The sequence below is a fragment of the Rhinolophus sinicus genome, linkage group LG14, assembly GCF_036562045.2.
Source record: "Rhinolophus sinicus isolate RSC01 linkage group LG14, ASM3656204v1, whole genome shotgun sequence".
NCBI classification, from domain to species: domain Eukaryota; kingdom Metazoa; phylum Chordata; class Mammalia; order Chiroptera; family Rhinolophidae; genus Rhinolophus; species Rhinolophus sinicus.
Genome location: NC_133763.1, coordinates 25,011,819 through 25,031,303, shown reverse-complemented (window position 1 = coordinate 25,031,303; position 19,485 = coordinate 25,011,819). Strand labels below are relative to the sequence as shown.

General features: G+C 35.5%; 1 protein-coding gene across 3 annotated transcripts in view; it reads right to left on the bottom strand.

Moving 5' to 3' along the window:
• The window catches only part of ST18 (ST18 C2H2C-type zinc finger transcription factor), a 109,035-nt gene that overhangs the window by 38,654 nt on the left and 50,896 nt on the right, over nt 1-19,485 (bottom strand). For all 3 annotated transcript variants that reach the window (XM_074319326.1, XM_074319327.1, XM_019712586.2), the window contains 6 exons: nt 18,409-18,543; nt 16,473-16,563; nt 15,319-15,423; nt 12,686-12,879; nt 10,293-10,504; nt 1,327-1,572 (listed from right to left, as the gene is read on the bottom strand). In XM_074319326.1, the coding sequence (XP_074175427.1) occupies nt 1,327-1,572; nt 10,293-10,504; nt 12,686-12,879; nt 15,319-15,423; nt 16,473-16,563; nt 18,409-18,543 (983 nt within the window). The remainder of the gene's footprint in view (nt 1-1,326; nt 1,573-10,292; nt 10,505-12,685; nt 12,880-15,318; nt 15,424-16,472; nt 16,564-18,408; nt 18,544-19,485) is intronic.

Here is a 19,485-nt window from a genome sequence, read left to right as displayed (position 1 = left end):
AATCACTACTGGTTATGGCAACTTATGCTCTGAGATGTTAAAGCATATGCTAAAATCAAATTAGACTTCTCCCAAAAGTTTCTGAACTCAAAAAGCTGAAAAAAGTGGTGCATACTTCCAAAGAGAATGGCTATTTCTGTTCTTTAAACATGTAAATTGGCAAGTATCAATAACCTGCCTAACAAATAGCAAAACAGAATCACTTACTATAATAATTAGGGCCATGTTTGCAATGATATAGAGTTTAAACCACAGAGGGTTCTAGCCATGAATTCTTTTGAATGACACTAAGTCATGCTAATCAGGCCAAACCAGTCAGCTCAAACTTTGGAGATGACGCCTACATCAGTTTCTGCACAGTCACAACATCTGGCTTTCAGGGGTGAAACCACCTCCAAGATAATCAAACTCACAAATGCATGTCCTTGACTTTGGGATTGATACAACTCAGACATCCAAAATTCATGATCCAATCTCTCAGATAATGATTCTATACAGTCGTCCCTCAGTATCTGCAGGGGATTGGCTCCAGAACCCTCCACAGATACCAAAATTCATGGATGCATAACTCCCTTATATAAAATGGCATAGTATTTGCACGTAATCTACACACATCCTCCTGCATATTTTAAATCATCTCTAGATTACTTGTAATACCTAATATAAATAATATGTAAATAGTTTTTTATACTGTATTGTTGAGAGAATAATGACAAGAAAAAAAAGTCTACATGTTCAATACAGACACAACTATTGTAAGTTTAACTACATGCACACGTCAACAACAATATAAATTGTTTTCTGAATACTTTCTAACTCCAGGGGGTTGAATCTGCAGATGTGGAACCCGTGGATAAGGAAGGCCGACTGTACACAGTTATGCTAACACAGTGCCGTCAAAAAACCAAGGAAATGAATTTGACATGATTCTTATTTGTCTCTGAATTTATTTCATTTTTCTATCTTCTAGTGCAGAAAGAATTCGTAAGCTGGCATTTCAGTGTTGAGTGATACATTGCCCCTTACAGGCAACTATATCCGAAAGGATATATAATATAATTTCTTGTGCAGTGCACACAACTGCAACCATAATGGGGATAAAATTCACTATAATAACATGTCAGTTTAGGCAAATGACAGGAAAAGTTGGATTCATTCATATATATCATTCCGATATAGAAAATGATCACTTTAACAAAACTTAAAACAAGGTACAGAACGAGGTATAATTTAAACAGGAATGTGAAAAATAATTTAGGAGGAGAAAGTTAATAATACTCTCCAATCACGCTCTGTCTTAAACTTATTGACATATTGAAACAATACCTCTTTCTCCTCCTCTGTCTTCCCATGAGTTTTGCTATAGTTGATAGGAGTATCCCAGCCCTCTTGCTCACAGAGAGCCTGATAGAACGCTGCATTGACCAAAATGCTGCTTGTTTTGAACGGGGAAGAGGAAGGCGTTGGAATAGAAGTGTTAGAGGAAGTTAGGGATGCAGCTTTATCCAAGGTTCGATTTCTTTTCATGCTTAAGTCCAATGTGCCATTTTCATCCACTTCTATCTCGGCTCCCTGGTATACAATAGGAAACAGAAAAACATTTAAACAGTTTACAGTCATAGCCTAGCCATGTGGGGCTTTTAAGGGATAATTTTAAATGCAAGCTTTTATGTAAGTATATCTGATTTTAAATATAGCTTTCTGATTTGCTGTGGCTAACGTTCAATTCTTAGGCAGACTCTTAAGAGCAGCCCCATTAGTGAGCTTCGTGTTTCTAGGTTTAAACAAAGTAAGCCTAACATAAATAAGATGTTCCAAATACTAAATGTATTGGCTAAACCTATTATACATATTTTTTAGTTTAGCTTTAAATCTTCTTTGCTAGTTTGCAGGATTCATCATTTAAACCATTTAATGCTTGAGCTTATAAAAAGGCACAACACTACTGCCTCTTCCCCCAATCACAATATTACTCTAACGTGAGAAACATGCAAAAATAACCAACTGGAAGAGAAATTTTATTGGAAAATTAGATCAATATGATGGTAGCATTTTACTGTGGGTTATTTGACCCAGAAGACCTTTGTTGAATTTTTGGGGGAAGGTTGAGGGAGGCAGGCATGCAAACCATAATTCACTCTGGGGGCCTTTAGGTAGCAGCTGCCTGCATGACTGCTCAGAGTTTAAGTTTTACAGTGAAAACTTTAGAGTAAAGGTGATTATTTTCTAGCTACTTAGTATGAGACTTAAAACTAATTCTCCTCACATTTCTTTTTCGGATACTTTTGGCTAAGCTTTTGTCGTTGTTTACGTTTATGTCCCAACAAACTGCCCATATGCTCTGGATATTTTGCAAGGTACATGCTATAGGATGGCTTCTATGGAGTCATAAATTGTGAACATTGCCAGGCAACAATTCTTAGAATTTGGGAAGAACATGCTTGTCATTTTCCCAAGTGGGTCAAATGAATATCTTTCTGGCATTTTCACCATCATTCATCAATTTACATTTAACTTCTGGACACCTTCTCTACTCTTTTTCCTTTTGGCTGGCAAAGCAGGATTCTTCTTTGGATGTGTTAGCAAGATCCCTAATGCATGTGGAGCCAGTTACTTCCCAGGGGATTTATTTTAACTCCCCATTTACACTGAGCCCACACCTCCCCACCATCCCCCATCCCTGCCCCAAGAGTTGCCATTGTGTGGCCCACAATAGCTGGGCTTAGTGCTTACTCACTGTTTGCCCCTGATTTAGGAAATAAAAGCACCTCTTCTGTTTGCTTGTTTTACCTGCAAAGTTCCTATTTTTCAATTTCTCAGCCTACGAGATAGATATGCTTTATTATTATAAATTATATTTATATTTGTGGGAGGCAAATATACTTCTAATATGTTTGTACTAAGATGCTTTGGCCATATCTTTCTGTCCTTTTTAGTAAATAGTTTAATCTCCTGTGATAGTTTTAAGCCCTGAATTTAACAGTACAGTTTATCCAGGATAATAACTTAGTAACCACAACATCTTATGCCATCTGTATAAAATCAAATACATTTTTATACCAGCATTAATAAACCTTAGTTACAAAAATCCAAGATATTAACCATATCAATGCCATGTGCTCTCTCCACAATATAATAATGTATTCTGCCATGAGCATATCAAAACAATTATTGGCTTCATTGTGACATGTAACTAAAGCAATGAAATAGAGCTATAGCAATCAAGTTTAATAACCAATGTAAAGTAAATTGCTAAATACTGTAGTTGCAGACATTTTTCATAAAAAAATAAAAACTTGGGTTAAGACTGCACAACCAACATGCACATAAAATTCCAGACCTCTGTGACAGATGGCTTAGCAAAAAAGGAGCCATGTGACTGGGCTGCAGAGTTTTATAGTACAAAACCCATAAATAGTGCAAATTTGATCTTGCTGAAAAAGATATCAATTATTCCAAGGCAACACTAATATATATTTTAGTTTTTACAGAAAAAAGTTCCAAATAGTAAATTAAAAAAAATTAAAAAATGGAGTTGTTGTAATTGTACATCATGAGTAATCATGTGCTGGTTGAAAAAAAAAGAAAATCATTCCTAATGTTTAAAAGAGGCACTTTTCTACAGGCTGAGCTCAAGCTGGCTGCTCAGAGCACCTGACTTGACGGGAGAGAGCTGGGCCACACGTTTGGGTAGCAGGGTACAGATGGGCTTTAAGTGAGCACACAGATGCATTCAACAATTACACACAGTACCAGAGAAGCGTCCCTTTCTGCCCATAGATGGGTGGATCACACGTTTACTGCATGGAGTTTTATTCAGTGCAGTATCAATAGAATCACTTGTCTCTGTGCTTGAAACTCCAAATGGCAGGATAACAAGGAGAGGGTATGGAGGAGGCCACGGGGGGAGGAGGCAGTAGCTCTACAGCTGACACGGAGGCCTTCCCCCCAGACTTTTAATATTCTAATTTCTCAGAGTGCTGCTTGGGATCCTTACTTTATCCATTTAAATTAAATTTTTAAGTTTTTTCGAGGGTAGGTGTTCATCTACTACTATCCAAGTATTTTCCAACTTATGAGCGTATCAAAGACAATTTATTTCATCCACTTTCAAGCTTCAGATGATACCTATGATTTATTTACGCATTAAGTTGTTGAGAAAACACTTAATATTTTCAAGCTACTATATTTTGAGGAAAAGAAAATGGAAAAACTATGTTGTTCCTGTCGTCAAGGAGCTTATTTTATGCATATAAGAGATTTGTAGTGAAAACTAATTTAATAAATATGTTATAAATTAGTATTAAACTGAAAGTTGGCATAATTACTCATTATAATCCTTATCTGTACTATAAATAAGAAGTGTCTCAGTTGTCCATCAACAGAGAAATAATTATTGAAATTATGCTACATCTATTTAATGGCACATTATGTGACCACTAAAATAATTATGAGGACTTTATAGTAACATGGAAAACACATAGCACTGAAAACAGAAAACAACCTGGCATCCCTACTATGCATACAAGTAGGAAAAATAGGTAGACATTTCTTTCCGGAAAAAGAACAAAGAGGAAAATACAGAAATTATTGTAGTTATATTATTTAGAGAATAGGTTTGTGGCTATTTTCCTCTGATATTTTCCAGGCAAATGATGACACTACATTGTTTCAACTATTAAAAATGTTATCATACACTCAAAGATGGTGAAGTTAAAAAAAGCAAATTTATAATTTTAAAAGAGAAGAATATCCATCGATGGGGAAAGGGAAAATGATCTCAAATTTTAGTCATCTTTGTTTGATTCATTGTTTGGCTTCAGCAATTTTAGAACATGGAGCATGTAAAGGTTAAAGACAGAATTCTGAGGAACAAAAAACATCTACACGTGCAGATGGAAAGCATTCAGCTTAGAACCATTTACTCAAGTGATTTAAGTAGGTAGCACTGATCATTATAATCTTAAATGTTCTGATTATGAAAATTATTAATTTTCAAAATATTGATAGAATAAGAGAGCATTGTTTTCCTTTTTTTGGCAAGTTTTCTACTGTGTTTCCCTGAAAATAAGACCTTGTCGGACAATCAGCTCTAATGCATCTTTCGGAGCAAAAATTAATATAAGACCGGGTATTATATTATGTTATATTGTATTATATTATATTATATTATATTATATTATATTATATTATATTATATTATACCCGGTCTTATATTATAGGAAAGTAAGACCAGGTCTGATATCAATTTTTGCTCCAAAAGACACATTAGAGCTGATTGTCTGGCTAGGTCTTATTTTCAGGGAAAGAGGGTATTAATAATATAGGATAGATCACCCACCATCTTTTTCTTTTTGACTTGGCAAAAGGGAAGTGCAAAATGAAGTGTACCTCAGACTAGGTTTCTGCTGTAATTAACCCTGGCTTTCATCTCTCCACTCGTTTGCTCATTCTTACTTCAGGGTATTTGTTTGGGGAGTATCTTTTCAGGATTGAAAGCTATCTTTTCAAAGCAGGCAAGATATTAACAATAAACAAATAAAATGAAAATATCTAATTATTACTAAATAGTAATTGAGTATTAAAACTATTAAATTAAGAGTATAAACTTGTGAAATGTACTCAATGTAAATAGAAGGGAATTCAGAGGAGAAATGTGTCTATTATAAGGTATAAAATTGAAATGAAATTTCCCAAAAATCTTTGTCTGGGACTTGGAATCATAGTCAGTGAAAACTCTTGGTTGAGACAGCCGTCGTATACCACATAAGGACAAGATATTTAAGAAGATAAGAACAGGCATGAATTCAAATTTCAGCTGCAAAAATTATAGTGTGCCACTAGGAGAATATTGTTTAATATCTCTATACTACTATTTCCTCATCTGCAAAAGGAGATAATATCTGCTTCACAGAGTTTCTAGAAGGACTAAAAAGGATTAATGTGGGCACAGTGCTTATTTACAGGACCTGGTGCATAGTAAGCATGCAATAAATGACAACAAATAATAATAATTTGATTGGGTTTGAATACCAAAAGAGATATGTCCCTATACTGCTGTACACAGAGGTAAAGCATCAGTTACTAAATATCTATTTTCCCTACGCATGTATTAGTCAGTTCCTTGAAATCCTTGTCCTGATTCCCTCATAACATTTCACTCACAGTATATAGTATAATCTGCCTTGATGTTAAAGTTACTGAAAAGGCTGCTTTTGGACTCTAACCATCCTGAGAGCCACCAGGCTATTTCTGATATTAGGCAGCAAGAATGGTGATATGGTATCATGTCGTTTCTAGGCCTTGTTCAAGCACAAAACAGACTTTGAACTTTAAACATTTCAAGCAAGTGTCAATTTTTTGTTTTCTTTCAAGGCACACTGTGCATATGCCACTTTGTCTAAACAGGTGGGGAAAACACCAAAACAAACAACAGAATGCTTGGCAAGCAGCAGTGAATAGGATAAAGATAGACTGTGAAGTGTGTTTCTACCTCTGTTGATGAGGGTAGGAGGAAGGATGGAAAATGGGGAGTGTCTCTGATGCATGTTGGCACAGGCTCTCACGGGGCTGGAAGAAATCGCTCAGCAAACTCAACAAACCCAGGATGCTCACTCCTTGCCTACTGCCCATTTTGATTGAATGCTGGGATCTTATCAGTACCAGCAGTCACCAGGCTAAAGGGGAAAGCTGTGGTCCATCTATGTTTTACAAACTCATATTAATTCCAAATTAAAATGAAGGACATTATAGAAATCTTAGAAGCAACAAAAGTACTAGAATCAAGAGGGCTCCTACTTCAGACAAAATTAACTTTAACTATTATGATATACACTAAGTATTGATATTACTAATTTTTTCACCTGACTTGGTTCCTCAAAGAGATACTTAATATACCTATAAGTGATCTTTGCCAGTTTAGATGTGTTATGTAATGTCAGATTGTATTTTAACAAATAATTCCTTTAAAAATTAATGTTCAGAATATAATGGAGTTGAGCTTGGCCAGTAATGGGCCTTGTTAGCACTGATATCCTTAGCACAGTGTTGGGAAGGGGCTGATGAACGAAGCACTTTCGTGTTAGATAGACAGCTGTTTGAGGAGGCTGAGAAGCTTTGGAAGGAGAACACTGTAGAATATCCACATCATCTGTCCTTCATTGTTTTTAGTGTGTAGGAACTCAGTTCTCTTGCCCCTCTGAAAACAGCCTCTGCTTCCTTTATCTTCCATTAGAGTAGGAATTTTGAAAATCATGAATTCAGATCTCTTACTAAACTTGAAATCAGTTGAGAAAAAAATCTGTATTAGCCCCAAGTGGGTATGAAGGCAATTTCGAAGTTAGTGCCCTTAGGCTTAGTTTAAAAAAAGGTTATGCCTGTGTGACATCATGATCTGTAATTTGCTCTTCTATTGGGCTCTTTAAGCTACTTCACAGAAGCTGATTATGTAGAAGAAAGGACTGGATGGAGATAGAAATAAAATAGGAAATCAGCCTTTGCTCACATTCTGATCAAATTCCCTGCAAAGCCACCCACGCCTCCACTGAACGTGAGGAGTGTTATCTCTGAAAACCTTAAGCTCTCTACCTAAAATGACCAGTTCTTTTGTCCTGCTTTGTCTATAAGCCTGAAGGCAGGGTCTGTGATGGAATCTAACCTGGGCTTGAGCAGTCCAGAACTTAAAGATCTTTTGGTTGGTATAGCTAAGAGTTCATCTGCCAGAATGTCTCGCTAATAAATCAAAACTGCTCGGCTATAGAAGTCAAGAGTAGGGAAAAGCTGTACATCTCTACATCCTTTGTTTAAATAGGGAACTCAAGAGATCTATGGATTTTTTGCTATCAGAAATAAACATACTAACAACTTGCCATGGAGGAAAAAGATCATAGTGGAAAGAGAATCAGGCTAATATCCAGCGTGGAGGGGAAGACTGTTTATACTTAATCCAATGTTAAGTAGAAAACACAGAGCAACGTGCAACACTGACAACAGAAATGGCCCACATTGGGCACTGTTTGATCAGAGGCCATTTTTCAGGATTAATTATTTTGGCTTTCCTCTTTTTTTTTCTTCTTTTTTTTTTTACTACAATAATTATTTTTTTGTGGTTTTGGAATTTATGAGTTTCTCTTCTATATTCAGAAATAGGATCCAACTAGGACAGAATTCTGCAAATTGTTACAGTTGTATGCAAATGCATGCCAGGAAGAAGGATTCTGCACAAAATGCCATTGTAGGGTACCATATTTATGTTATTTTAATAACCACTATGTCAAACGAGACAATTTTCATGGGAAAATGGTTTTTAAAACTGCCAGAACAACAAACTTCTTCTAAAAATCAATCTGTGCATGTTCTATTTCTTCCATCCTCATCATCACATCAATGGTTTGGCTTCCGCAGTTCAGACTTGGTTGGAAGTTTGGAGGCTGAGACCTACAGTAGAATTCCTGTAACACTACGCAGGTGTTATCTACTCCATAGGACAACCCTGGCACACAGAGTGCTCCCAATAGGAACATAAAAACATACACAGGAAATTGGTTATTTGAATTTTTGAAATGTGCCAATTTAACAGTTACTTTTCTGAAGAGAAATGTATTTTACAAGGGAAGAACATCTATTGATAAGGGAAAATGACCTCAAATTTTAGTCATCTTTGTTTGATTCATTGTTTGGCTTCAGCAATTAATAGTACAGGGAGCATGTAAAGGTTAAAGGCAGCATTCTGAGGAACAAAAAAATCTACATGTGCAGATGGAAAGCATTCAGCCTAGAACCATTTACTCAAATGATTTAAGTAGCACTAATCATTATAATATTGATATTTTTATTTTCATAGAACAATCTACACAAATAATGAAGTCCTAAGAAGGAAGATATTTTAGTATTTCTCCAAAGACCTGCATATTAGAATATCCCTTTAAAAAGGAAAAATTTATTCAGGTTTCGACAAATAAATTTAAAAAATGACTAAACTTGCATTTTAAAGTACCCTAGGTCATTTATTTATGTAAATAATTTTTGACTTAGATTCCTTTGTATTTGGATAGGTTGGTATTTTCTTTGTTTTTTAAAGGATATGTTTTTCTTTGTTTAAGAACCTCATTTGTTTAAAAATTGTTTTTGAGTGTTTTTTGGCCACCAACTCTTCCTGGGGCTTACTTGGCTCGGATTTGTCCAGAAGCTAATTCTGATTCTTCTGTCAAATGCTCCATGGCACTGTGTTCCTGCTCTCCTGAAGGCCTGGCATGGCCCAGGTGAGCAGCTGACCACACCAGAGATGGGGCTGTGCTTAAAGGGAAAAAGGGAGCTGTATCCTTTAATCGCCTAAGTCTCTGGGTTACAGTTTAACCCAGGGCATCTTTCGCTTAAAGCAGGGGTAAAATCCCTTTTCCAAATAAGCCTGCACACTTTATTTCTGTTGGCTTCGGCCATCTAGGTGGGGAAATGATTTATTTTAACTGAGCCCTTTGTGTAGGTAGGAGTTACTGGCTCCTGCTGATGGCAAGAGCAGTTCCTACCCTCCCTCCAAGGATTAATGTGACTGTAGCGATCAATCCTCCTCTTCAAAAGGCAAGACTTGGAGGATTTCTGTTTCTTGTTTTCATCAAGGTATCATAAACATGGATATGGATTTCTTGTTGTTAGTTGGAGAGGCAAGGTTATTAGAGAAATGTGATTAACTTCAGGGCTTCAGAAATGTGGCATCTTCATAAATTTCACAGAATTTGATTTTGGGTTTGAATGCCCTCAGTTCTCAAGTCCCCCTCAACTATCTCTTGTTGGTTTACCTTGTGTCCTTTAAGATTATCAGGACAACTTAGGCTAGGAGCATGTGCAATAAAGTTTCATGAGTCAATTTTGCAAATATTTTACAAGTCACTGTTTAATCCAATATTTCCCACTATCTTAGAATTGCAGACAGCGAAAAGCTTCCATTGTTCAGACTGATTTTAATGGCAATCCTCTTCTATTGTGTGCCAAACTCCTGAACACAAAAATATGTTTGAAACCTAAAAATTCTTTGGGGAGCCAAAGAATCTCCATAACTCACTTCTTACCCAACTTTCGTTCACTACCTTCAAGAACAGCCACTCTGTCACTCCTCCTTGAACCCTCCTAGCTCAACTCTGTCAATTAGTGCTCCTCTGAGCCTCTTCCTAAGACAAGCAGGGGCTGTGCTTCAGGGGGGGAGCAGCGTGGTAGTGAATGTGGTTAGGAACATGAAAGGCAGTTTATTCTCACGGTTCAGTTTCTGGCCCACCCTCCAGGCTCTTGGACTGGCCTACCTTGGCATGCAGGCTCTGTGGTTTGTTGGAGAGGATGTCTGCAGCTTCCCTGCAGTGGGTGGAAAGGTTCAGGATGGCAGCAGCTGCCGCTATGTGGGTGTCTTCACTACACTGACCGTAGCTGTAAGAGCTGGCACGGCAATGGCTCTGTGTGTGGGCGCCTGCACTAGGCAGTCGATTAGGAAATTTCCCTGGATTTGAAAAATGCTTTGCTGTTGAAAAGAGATTTGATTAGCAATTGCATGTACGTGGTTTTAGTCATTAAATTGATTTGTTTTAAAGATATAACTTCTTGCATTAAAATATGTGAAGAATAAATTAAAACATTATCCATTATTATTGGTACATTAAATGAACGTTATTCAGATTGTTTTTCACAGAAGTTCACAGATCAAATGATGTGATTGCTGGGAAAGAATGCCTATTCTCTTAATATTTTCTGTATTTATGCTTCTTATGACAAAACTCCATAACTAATGTTATGGGGCAGGTGCACTGGCAGCATTTGTGGCAAAAATTGTATATTAAAAACCACACTAACAAAAAGAAAATACATCAGAGACTACAGAGGCTTAAGGTTTGTACATCTACAAACTATGTATGTGTGAAAACCAGTAATTCTAGTAGACAAAAAATGTATCCTTTCAATATTTATTTTCACAACAATAAGTTATATTTAGACATGGAATTACATTTTTATTATTTGATATGCAGGTTTGTTTTGTACTTAAACCAGTAGAAGTTTTTCTTCATCTAATTAGATGGAACTAAATAGATGGCAGAGCCTTTGCATATTCAGGTAGAGCACGTTGAGTAAAGGATGTAGAAAATGTTCTCAAAGTGAACAGAAAGGCAATTTTCTTATCAAGGCTGAACTTCTGTTTTATGTTTCTGTCGTGGGTACCAAGGCATTGCTGAGAGATAGAATTAAACATATTTCTCTTCATTCTGGGTGTTAGTACACATCACTCAAGGTTATGGGAGAAACACCCAACATGTAATGTGGGATCATATAAAGCATTTAGTTATTTGTTTTGCTGTAAATATTGTTTATTTTAAATATTTGATCATTACTTTTCTTCAAACAAAATTTAAAACATTACCAAATGTTATGCCTATAATTATAAAAATATGCAAATTTCACTGTTTTGCATTTTTAAACTAATATTCATATTATGAGTCTAATAGATTACCCTTATTAACTAGCGTCACTTGAATTAAACATATATGTGCATGTTATATTTTGTGTGTATATATATAATAAAACTGTATAAAACTATACATAAAATGTACAAATAGATATGAAACATACTGTGTGTGTGTGTAATTTTTTTTCCCAACTCTAATAGATTCTCAGTGGTTAGTAATGTTGTCTGGGACCTATTTTTGGTAAGAATAGGTAAAATATCTTTTGGAGTATAATGTATTTCTCATTGATGGGCAAACTCGTTTCAAGTCTGTTTACCCACTGCTGGGCTTCACATGGCCTTCTAGTTCTTTGAAAAAGGCGATCAGCATCACAGAAGGAAGCACATACTCTGTGTCCTAAGAGCACTCAGTCTAGGTAACTAGGTGTGAGGTCAAAGGGATTCCGTGGAATTGTTAAATGTGTAAAATTCATGGTCTTTGGAGGACACAAAGTGGGGAATTACTTTCTTCTTCCCATAATGATTAAGTTATCATAATGCAGAAATTAATCCTGGGTTTATTTCCAACATTCACTTTCTCTCCTTTTCATTACAGTATTCAATGACTCTAAACAACTTGAAGAAATGTACTAGTAAAAATACCAAGTTTCATAGGTTATAGCATGTTTGACTTATGAACACATCTTCCAGGTGAATGTGTGAGCATTAGGGTATTAACACATTTTAAATGTTTTTATATCAATTCTTAAATTTGTGGATAAACATCTCTACAGCCACACATATTTTTTTCTAGGAAAACAATTGATTCTTAAATGGTGAATTTCTTCTTAGACTTTTCACTTTCCCCCTACCTTCAGTCTGAATGAGTTTGCTGATTTAAGTAATGTTTTAAGTAGTTTTCCAATATTTTATCTATTAAATTTCCATAGTTTCAATATGAATTAAAATTACTTTATTATAATATTTATTATAGTTTTCAATATATTAATCCCAACCCCAGCCAAATGTGAATTAAATATTTTCTTTCATACTTGTAGAATAATTAATGTATTAACTATTCACCATATTCAGTGTAACTTCATGTAAAATGCTGATCAATTAATCATTGTTTATTTTATTTCATTGTACAATGTGTTTTCTCTCCTCCCAGCATTAAGTAGCATATTTGAGTATATGTACTTCCTCTCAGCACATACATATACATTATGCATGTTTTATGAATAAGTATTAGAATTCAAAGCTTACATTCAGGAAATGGTGGCGTTTTCTGTCCTTGACCTGTTTGTATGAAGGGGCGTTTACCAAAAACCTGGGCATCGAAGCTGGCATAATCAAATGGTACTTTTCCAAATTTCTCTTGTTCTTTTGACACCGTGGCTCTGGGAGAGATGATGGCTTGTGATCGGAAATTGAATTCAATTTGCTTCACCAAGCTTGTCCTGAAGAGTTCAAAAGAAATGTGATGAAACTATGGGTGAGTGTATTAGCATCAGAATTTAAAGCAGAGCAGGAGTGTCATGCCTGTAGGTACTCATAGAGACACTGCACTTTGGAAAAGAGCTGTGATTATAGCATGACAGATCAGAGAGGTCTGCACCAAGAGTAAGAGATAGGAAGGAAGGACTTTGGGCTCTTGGTGGCTAAAGTGAGGCTTCGGTGAAAAAGAGATGTGCAGTCTTCCATCCACCTTATGCTAATGCCATGAGGAACAAGTATTTGATATATGTTAGCACTGGGAGCTCTTTAGAGAAAAACGCCATATAACTATTACTAGGGCACTGACAAGGTGTGCACATTCTGCTTATCAGGACTGTTAATCAAATTAGCAGTGAAAAGTCATGATTGTAACTAGTGAGGAAAAGTCATTATATTCTGTTCAGAAGAAGGGATGCTGAGCTCTGTCTGCTCTGTTCCTCAGCACTGGCAGGAGCCTAACACCTGAGAGGGGCAGTATAGGCACCAGAAACTTGATTCCTGAACTGTGAGTTTCTTTTCAGGCTTCTCCCCTTCCTTGCTAACTTCAGTTTGAATGTTTTTGTTAATTCTAATAATATTTTAAATAGTATTTCAATATTTTATATATTAAATTGCCATCATTTCAGTATAAATCAAAACTATTATATTGTAATAATCATATTTTTCAGCAAAATTATCCTAATCTAAGCTAAATGTCAATTAAATATTCTTTTAAAATTATTATATTTGGATTAAACAAGGGCATAAGTAAGCAAAGATTAAATATTACCATTTGCAACAACATGGATAGATCTTGACGTTATTATACTAAGCGTAATAAGTCAGGCAGAAAACCTCAAGAACCATATGACTTCACTCACATGTGGGATATAAAACTGAAAGCAACAAAAGAACAAGACAAACAAAGAAACAGAAACTCAGAGACACAGACAACAGTTAAGTGGTTACCAGAGTGTAAGAGGAGTGTGGCAGAAGAGGGAAAGGGGGTCAATTATATGGTGATGGAAGGAGAACTGACTCTGTGGTGAGCATACAATGTGATATATACACGATGTATTATAGAAATGTACAATTTTACTAATCAATTTCACCCCAATAAATTTAATATAAAAAACTTAGAAAACAAAAACAAATACATCATATTTATACAGTATCAATTACAGCCAAGGAAAACACAAATGTTGTGCTGTGGTCTAATAGCAAGCCAGCATAAACAAATATACCTTTGAGAATTAAGCAATATCAAAAAAATATACATATATATTGTCTTTTGTTTTCTACCAAAACAAGCCCAACTCATCAGAATGCCAAACTTTTGATTATTTTTTTGGGAATTTGGTAAATTTTTTTCAGCTGAAACAAAAATATTTGAGTGATTAGTTTATCTTGTTATTGTATGTGTAACTTGGTCAATAATCCTAATGCTGCATATATGTTCTAGTCTAAAACGATATTTATTTTTTTTAAAATGAGCAAAATGAAACTTAACGTTATTTCTATATTTGATAAATAACCTACTTAGGGAGAAACTAGAGAATATAGTAATACTAACTAAGAATATTATTATAAGATTTAAAATTGCTAGTTATTTAGTAATTCATGTTCTTCACTTGACATAGTCTTCACTCATATGATTTGAATGTCAATTTTGACTCTTAATTAAATCTATAGATACAAATATTAAGGAAAATCATATCACAAAAATATTCCTATTATTTTGCATTTCAGTATGCAGTAACAACAATGAAGATCTGGTCATCTTGTTTTAATCCTGAAATCACCTTTTTCACATATATGATTTTTATATTAATAAATGTACAACTTCACATTAAGTGGCATCATACATAATTTATTATTTTGCTATAAGTAAGGTTATCCAAACTACTATATATTGTGAAGCATCCAGGACCAATAGGAAATATTTTACCAGTAGTTATCAACTCTTGGAATAAATATTTGTTTTAAAGAAACTATATGTATATGTGGAACAGAAGGATGAATATATAACATCACACAGTTTGAGTGGGTATGGGTGATTTTTGATGGCATTTTCTCTGGGCAGAAAGGATAAGTCAATCATAAGGAAAAGCTTACCTGACTAGTGAGATGGGTTTTGTTTACTAATGCAGAATTTGATTAATATATGTTATCATATACTTTATTTCTTTCAGATTAATCTACATTATGTTGCCTTTGCATACAGATTAATTTCAAGTGAAACTTCGGGAGAGTCTAGAAGTTCCATTAGGTGACAGTATGATCAACTGGACCAGCCTCTTGAGTGGATATTAGTAGCTGAGAATGAAGATCAGGCTAGTGAATTGGTGCCTGAGGAGTGACAGAGCCATTGTGTAGGGGAATGGCATGAATAGAGTATCAAGGACATCATGGGAGAGTCATACCTGTGAACCTGTTCAGGACACTGCCTGGTTTGGGGAGGATCAAGCTGACTTTTGTCTTGGGATACTGCCAATTTTTCAGCTGCAGCAATTGGACAACCAGAAAGACTGTTTTAAAAAAAAGTGGGAGGGTTTAAGTTAAAAAGATGATGTAATTTGCTTTGGCCTATACCTCACAACATACTTGGTACGCACTAAATGTTAATTCCTGTTAATAGTTCTCTTAGTACCATTCTCATACCTAAAGATCCCAAACGGTTTTGCAAACTATAGTGTCAACATCTGACCCTCAACCCCATCTCAGAGATGATAAATAACAAACTCATTTTTAAAATCAAAATATTATTTAAGGGAGAAATAACTAAATTATTCTTAAACTTCATAATATTTTTGATGGAATGTGCTTATTCCAGTTGCAATGTATCCAACTATCAATGATAGCATGATTGTTCCATGATTTAGCTAAGGATATTTAGCAAAGTGGTAAGGACTTAGTTTGATATCATAGTTTAAATTGAAAGAATAGAATATGAAGGTTTCCGGCAATATGCTTATAAATCAAATAGTATTTCAAGACCATATAATCTATACATAATATAAAATACACATAAAACAATAAACAGTTCACCAAAACTATTTATATATACACAATATATTTGTATATAAATGCACACTTGTGTTTTTAGTTGTGGTCTCAATGAGATGAATCTCAAAGAAATGAAATATTTACTTTCAACCACATTTATAGTTAAAACCACAGTATATTGAAGCCCTTTTGATACCTTTTAAGTGCTTATTGAATGGGATTCAAAATACCCCATAAGCAACTCTTTTCAATGTCAAAACAGCCATGGTGATGGTCCAGAGCAAAGAGAACATGTTCTACTTGTATGATTATTTGAATACGTAACCATAGTCTTCAAATGTAACTTTTTTTTGTTAGCATAATTGGCTGCTAAATGAAAATTTCTAGGAAAGTAAATAATGAGGTAATTTTTTTTTTTCTCCCTGACAAATACTTATGTATTTCAAGTGGTAAGGTATTTGATACTGATCCAGTAATTTTGATAACACATTGTTAGTTCCCTATTTTCTTGGTGGAAAGTTTCTCCCACTTGTTTTTGTAATGAAAAAGATTAGAAACTCATCACAATTACCTCCTGTGGGTATTGCGATTGCTGTTCACATGCCCTCTTCCTGTGCATCCTGGGGTGGGACACTTGAGCACATTTTCATGCATGGCAAGAACTAAGAACAAAATATCACATAAAAGGAAAACATAATATACCATAAATACATAACACACTAACAAATTGATTTCTCAACTTAAATAAATTTAGTTACACAATCCACCATGCTCCCTCCCCACAGACATTCGGGTTGAAATAAGTGAGCACATATGGACTTAAAAAATTAAATTCAGCAAGATTGTTCAAGTTTTAGTTTATCTAAACTTCATGTTATGGTTAACACTAGACTTAAATGAGACTATTCTGCTTATATTTAACTTAAACTGAAAAGCTCATAACTTTCCTTTCACAGTTATGTGTTTTTCCCTGGAATGAATGGAAGCCATTATTTGTTTGTTTCCTTTTCCCCCCATTGTGAAGTTCTGAATATAGTTTATTTCTTAAGATATTATTTTGAAACTTTGTCCATCGCCCCCTACTCTCCACCTTCACTGTGCCGTTCAATTGTTGGTGAGAAGATGGTTGAGTGAACAATCAGGTAAAGAGTTTGGGAAACTGCTAATCTAGTGGGACAGTGCTGAGATGATTCGATTCAGTGCTTTAAAAAAATGCTTTTGAGAAGGGTAATTTTGGGGCCTTCCCATCACTGTGGTTTGTATGATCTAAGAGGTGTTTAAATATATATATATATATATATATATATATATATATATATATATATATATATATATATAAAATCTCCATGGGACGTGGAGTACAACATAGGGAAGATAGTCAATGGTATTGTAACAGCTATATATGATGTTAAAGTGGTAGTAGATTGGGGGTGGTTATCACTTTGTAAGGGGTGTAAATGTCTAACTATCACATTGCTTTGTATACCTGAAACTAATAAAAAAAAAAGTAGAAGATGTGACACAGATACTTCAGAACTTAAGAGGCAGCCCTTTCCTTTTCCTTCAGTTTCTTAGCTCATTGCAGGGCTGTGGGTGGGGAGACTAACTAAAGGTTGCTCTTGATCAGGGCCCTCAGCTGCTGTAGGATGCCCTGAGGCAATATCACAGACATCACATGCCCCTAAGTGCCGAGTGGTTCGGGTGGACATTGGTGATGTGATTCACTTTCCATATTTAAATGATATACTGAAACTAACACTGCTTGTGGCTTCAGGAAACTGTGCCTCCAAGTGAGAAAGGGCTCTGCAGTCCCATAGTGTATTAACCATGTCTTTTATTTTCTGTATCCTGATACTTGGACATCTGAGGCCTTGTTGACCCTGGAGAGATTGTCCCTCCCAGTGATATCTAATTGCTAGAGATAGTAAATACTTTACAGATACAACAAATACTTTACAGATACAACAAACTAAGTCTGAGCCCTCAACCAACTGCCTCCTTCATGAGGCTCTTATACTTCAGGAGACTTTCCACCTGCTCTAATCTCCAAGAGCCAGAAACTAGACAATTATAGAATGCCCCTAAATCCCAGAGCCCACTGAAAGAATTCAAACTTTTCAATCCTAAACCTGTTTACTCTGCTCTTTCCCATGGAAACCACAATAAAGGCTCTTGCCCATAATTCCCCCCTCCCTCTGCCCCTGACTAACCCAGGGGTTCCCAGGTAGCCCTGCCTGGTGTGGCCTGCTACCTCCTCTCGGGTACTGGTGAGTAACAAATTATCTTCTCATTGTCAGTCATCTCTTGATCTGTTGGTCTGACTATACCCCAAATTTTCTATTAGTACACTATATTTTAAATACCAGGCTAGATGAAAATCATCTTGACACATAGAAAACTTTATATTTCCATTCAAATTCCAAATTAGAGGAGAAAAAAGATAACGTTGTGATGTCATGGCATGTATAACAAGGCACCTACTTCTTTTAGGGATAAGCAGTACTCACTTTCCAGGGGAACCCGCACCTTGTGGGGGCATCCCGAAAGGCTGCGGTGGTGGGGGTAGAGCCCTGTCACATGTCCTGTGCCATCACACCCTGGGATAGGGCATTTGGTCTCCCTCTTTTCAGGCCTTGGTGAATCTACAGAGAAATTAAATCGAGAGATTCATTTGGTTATTCTTCTTTCCCTTCCCTTTCAATAGAGTGGCCTTGAAGGGTGACATTCTCATTTTATTCAGTTTATCATCATGAACACTCTTCTCACATTGCCTTGAATAAGACCCTCAACTAAGACCTGTGGAAACATAAAACATGTTTTCAATTTTCTTAGTTTCCTAAGCAAAGGCTGACACAGGGCAAGGGAGTGTTAAAACAGAGATGGTTTTAAGTTGTCATGTCACATCCTGTAGTTAGAGCCTCATAATGAAAAATCAATTCCACACCATAGGATGCACAGTCTCCTGAAAAAAGCAAGAAAGAATTTATTTAAACCAAAGCTATCTCCATTTGAAGGAGTCTGGAAAAAGCCAAGTTCAAAATTACATTGTATGTTTTTTTCTTCTGTGTCAAAAATTATCTGTCCATAGTTATGTGGGTTTATTTCTGGGTTCTCAATTCTATTCCGTTGGTCTGTGTGTCTGTTTTTCTGCCAATACCATGCTGTTTTGATTATTGTTGTCCTATAGTACAAGGTTAAGTCAGGGAGTGTTATACCTCCAGTATTGTTCTTTTTCTTAAGATTGCTTTGGCTATGTGGAGTTTTTTGTGGTTCCAAACAAATCTGATGATTTTTTGTTCTATTTCTTTAAAAAAAATGCCATTGGGACTTTGATGAGGATTGCATTAAATCTGTATATTGCTTTGGGTAATACAACATCCATTTATGATGAAAACACTTAAAAATAGGTATAGAAGGAAAAATACCTTAACATGCCTTTATTAACATAATAAAGGCCATATATGACAAATCCTCAGCTAATATAATTAACAGTGAAAAACTGAAACCCTTTCCTCTATGTTCAGGAACACAACAGGGTTGTCCCCTATCACCTCTGCTTTTTCACATGCAAAAGGATGAAACTG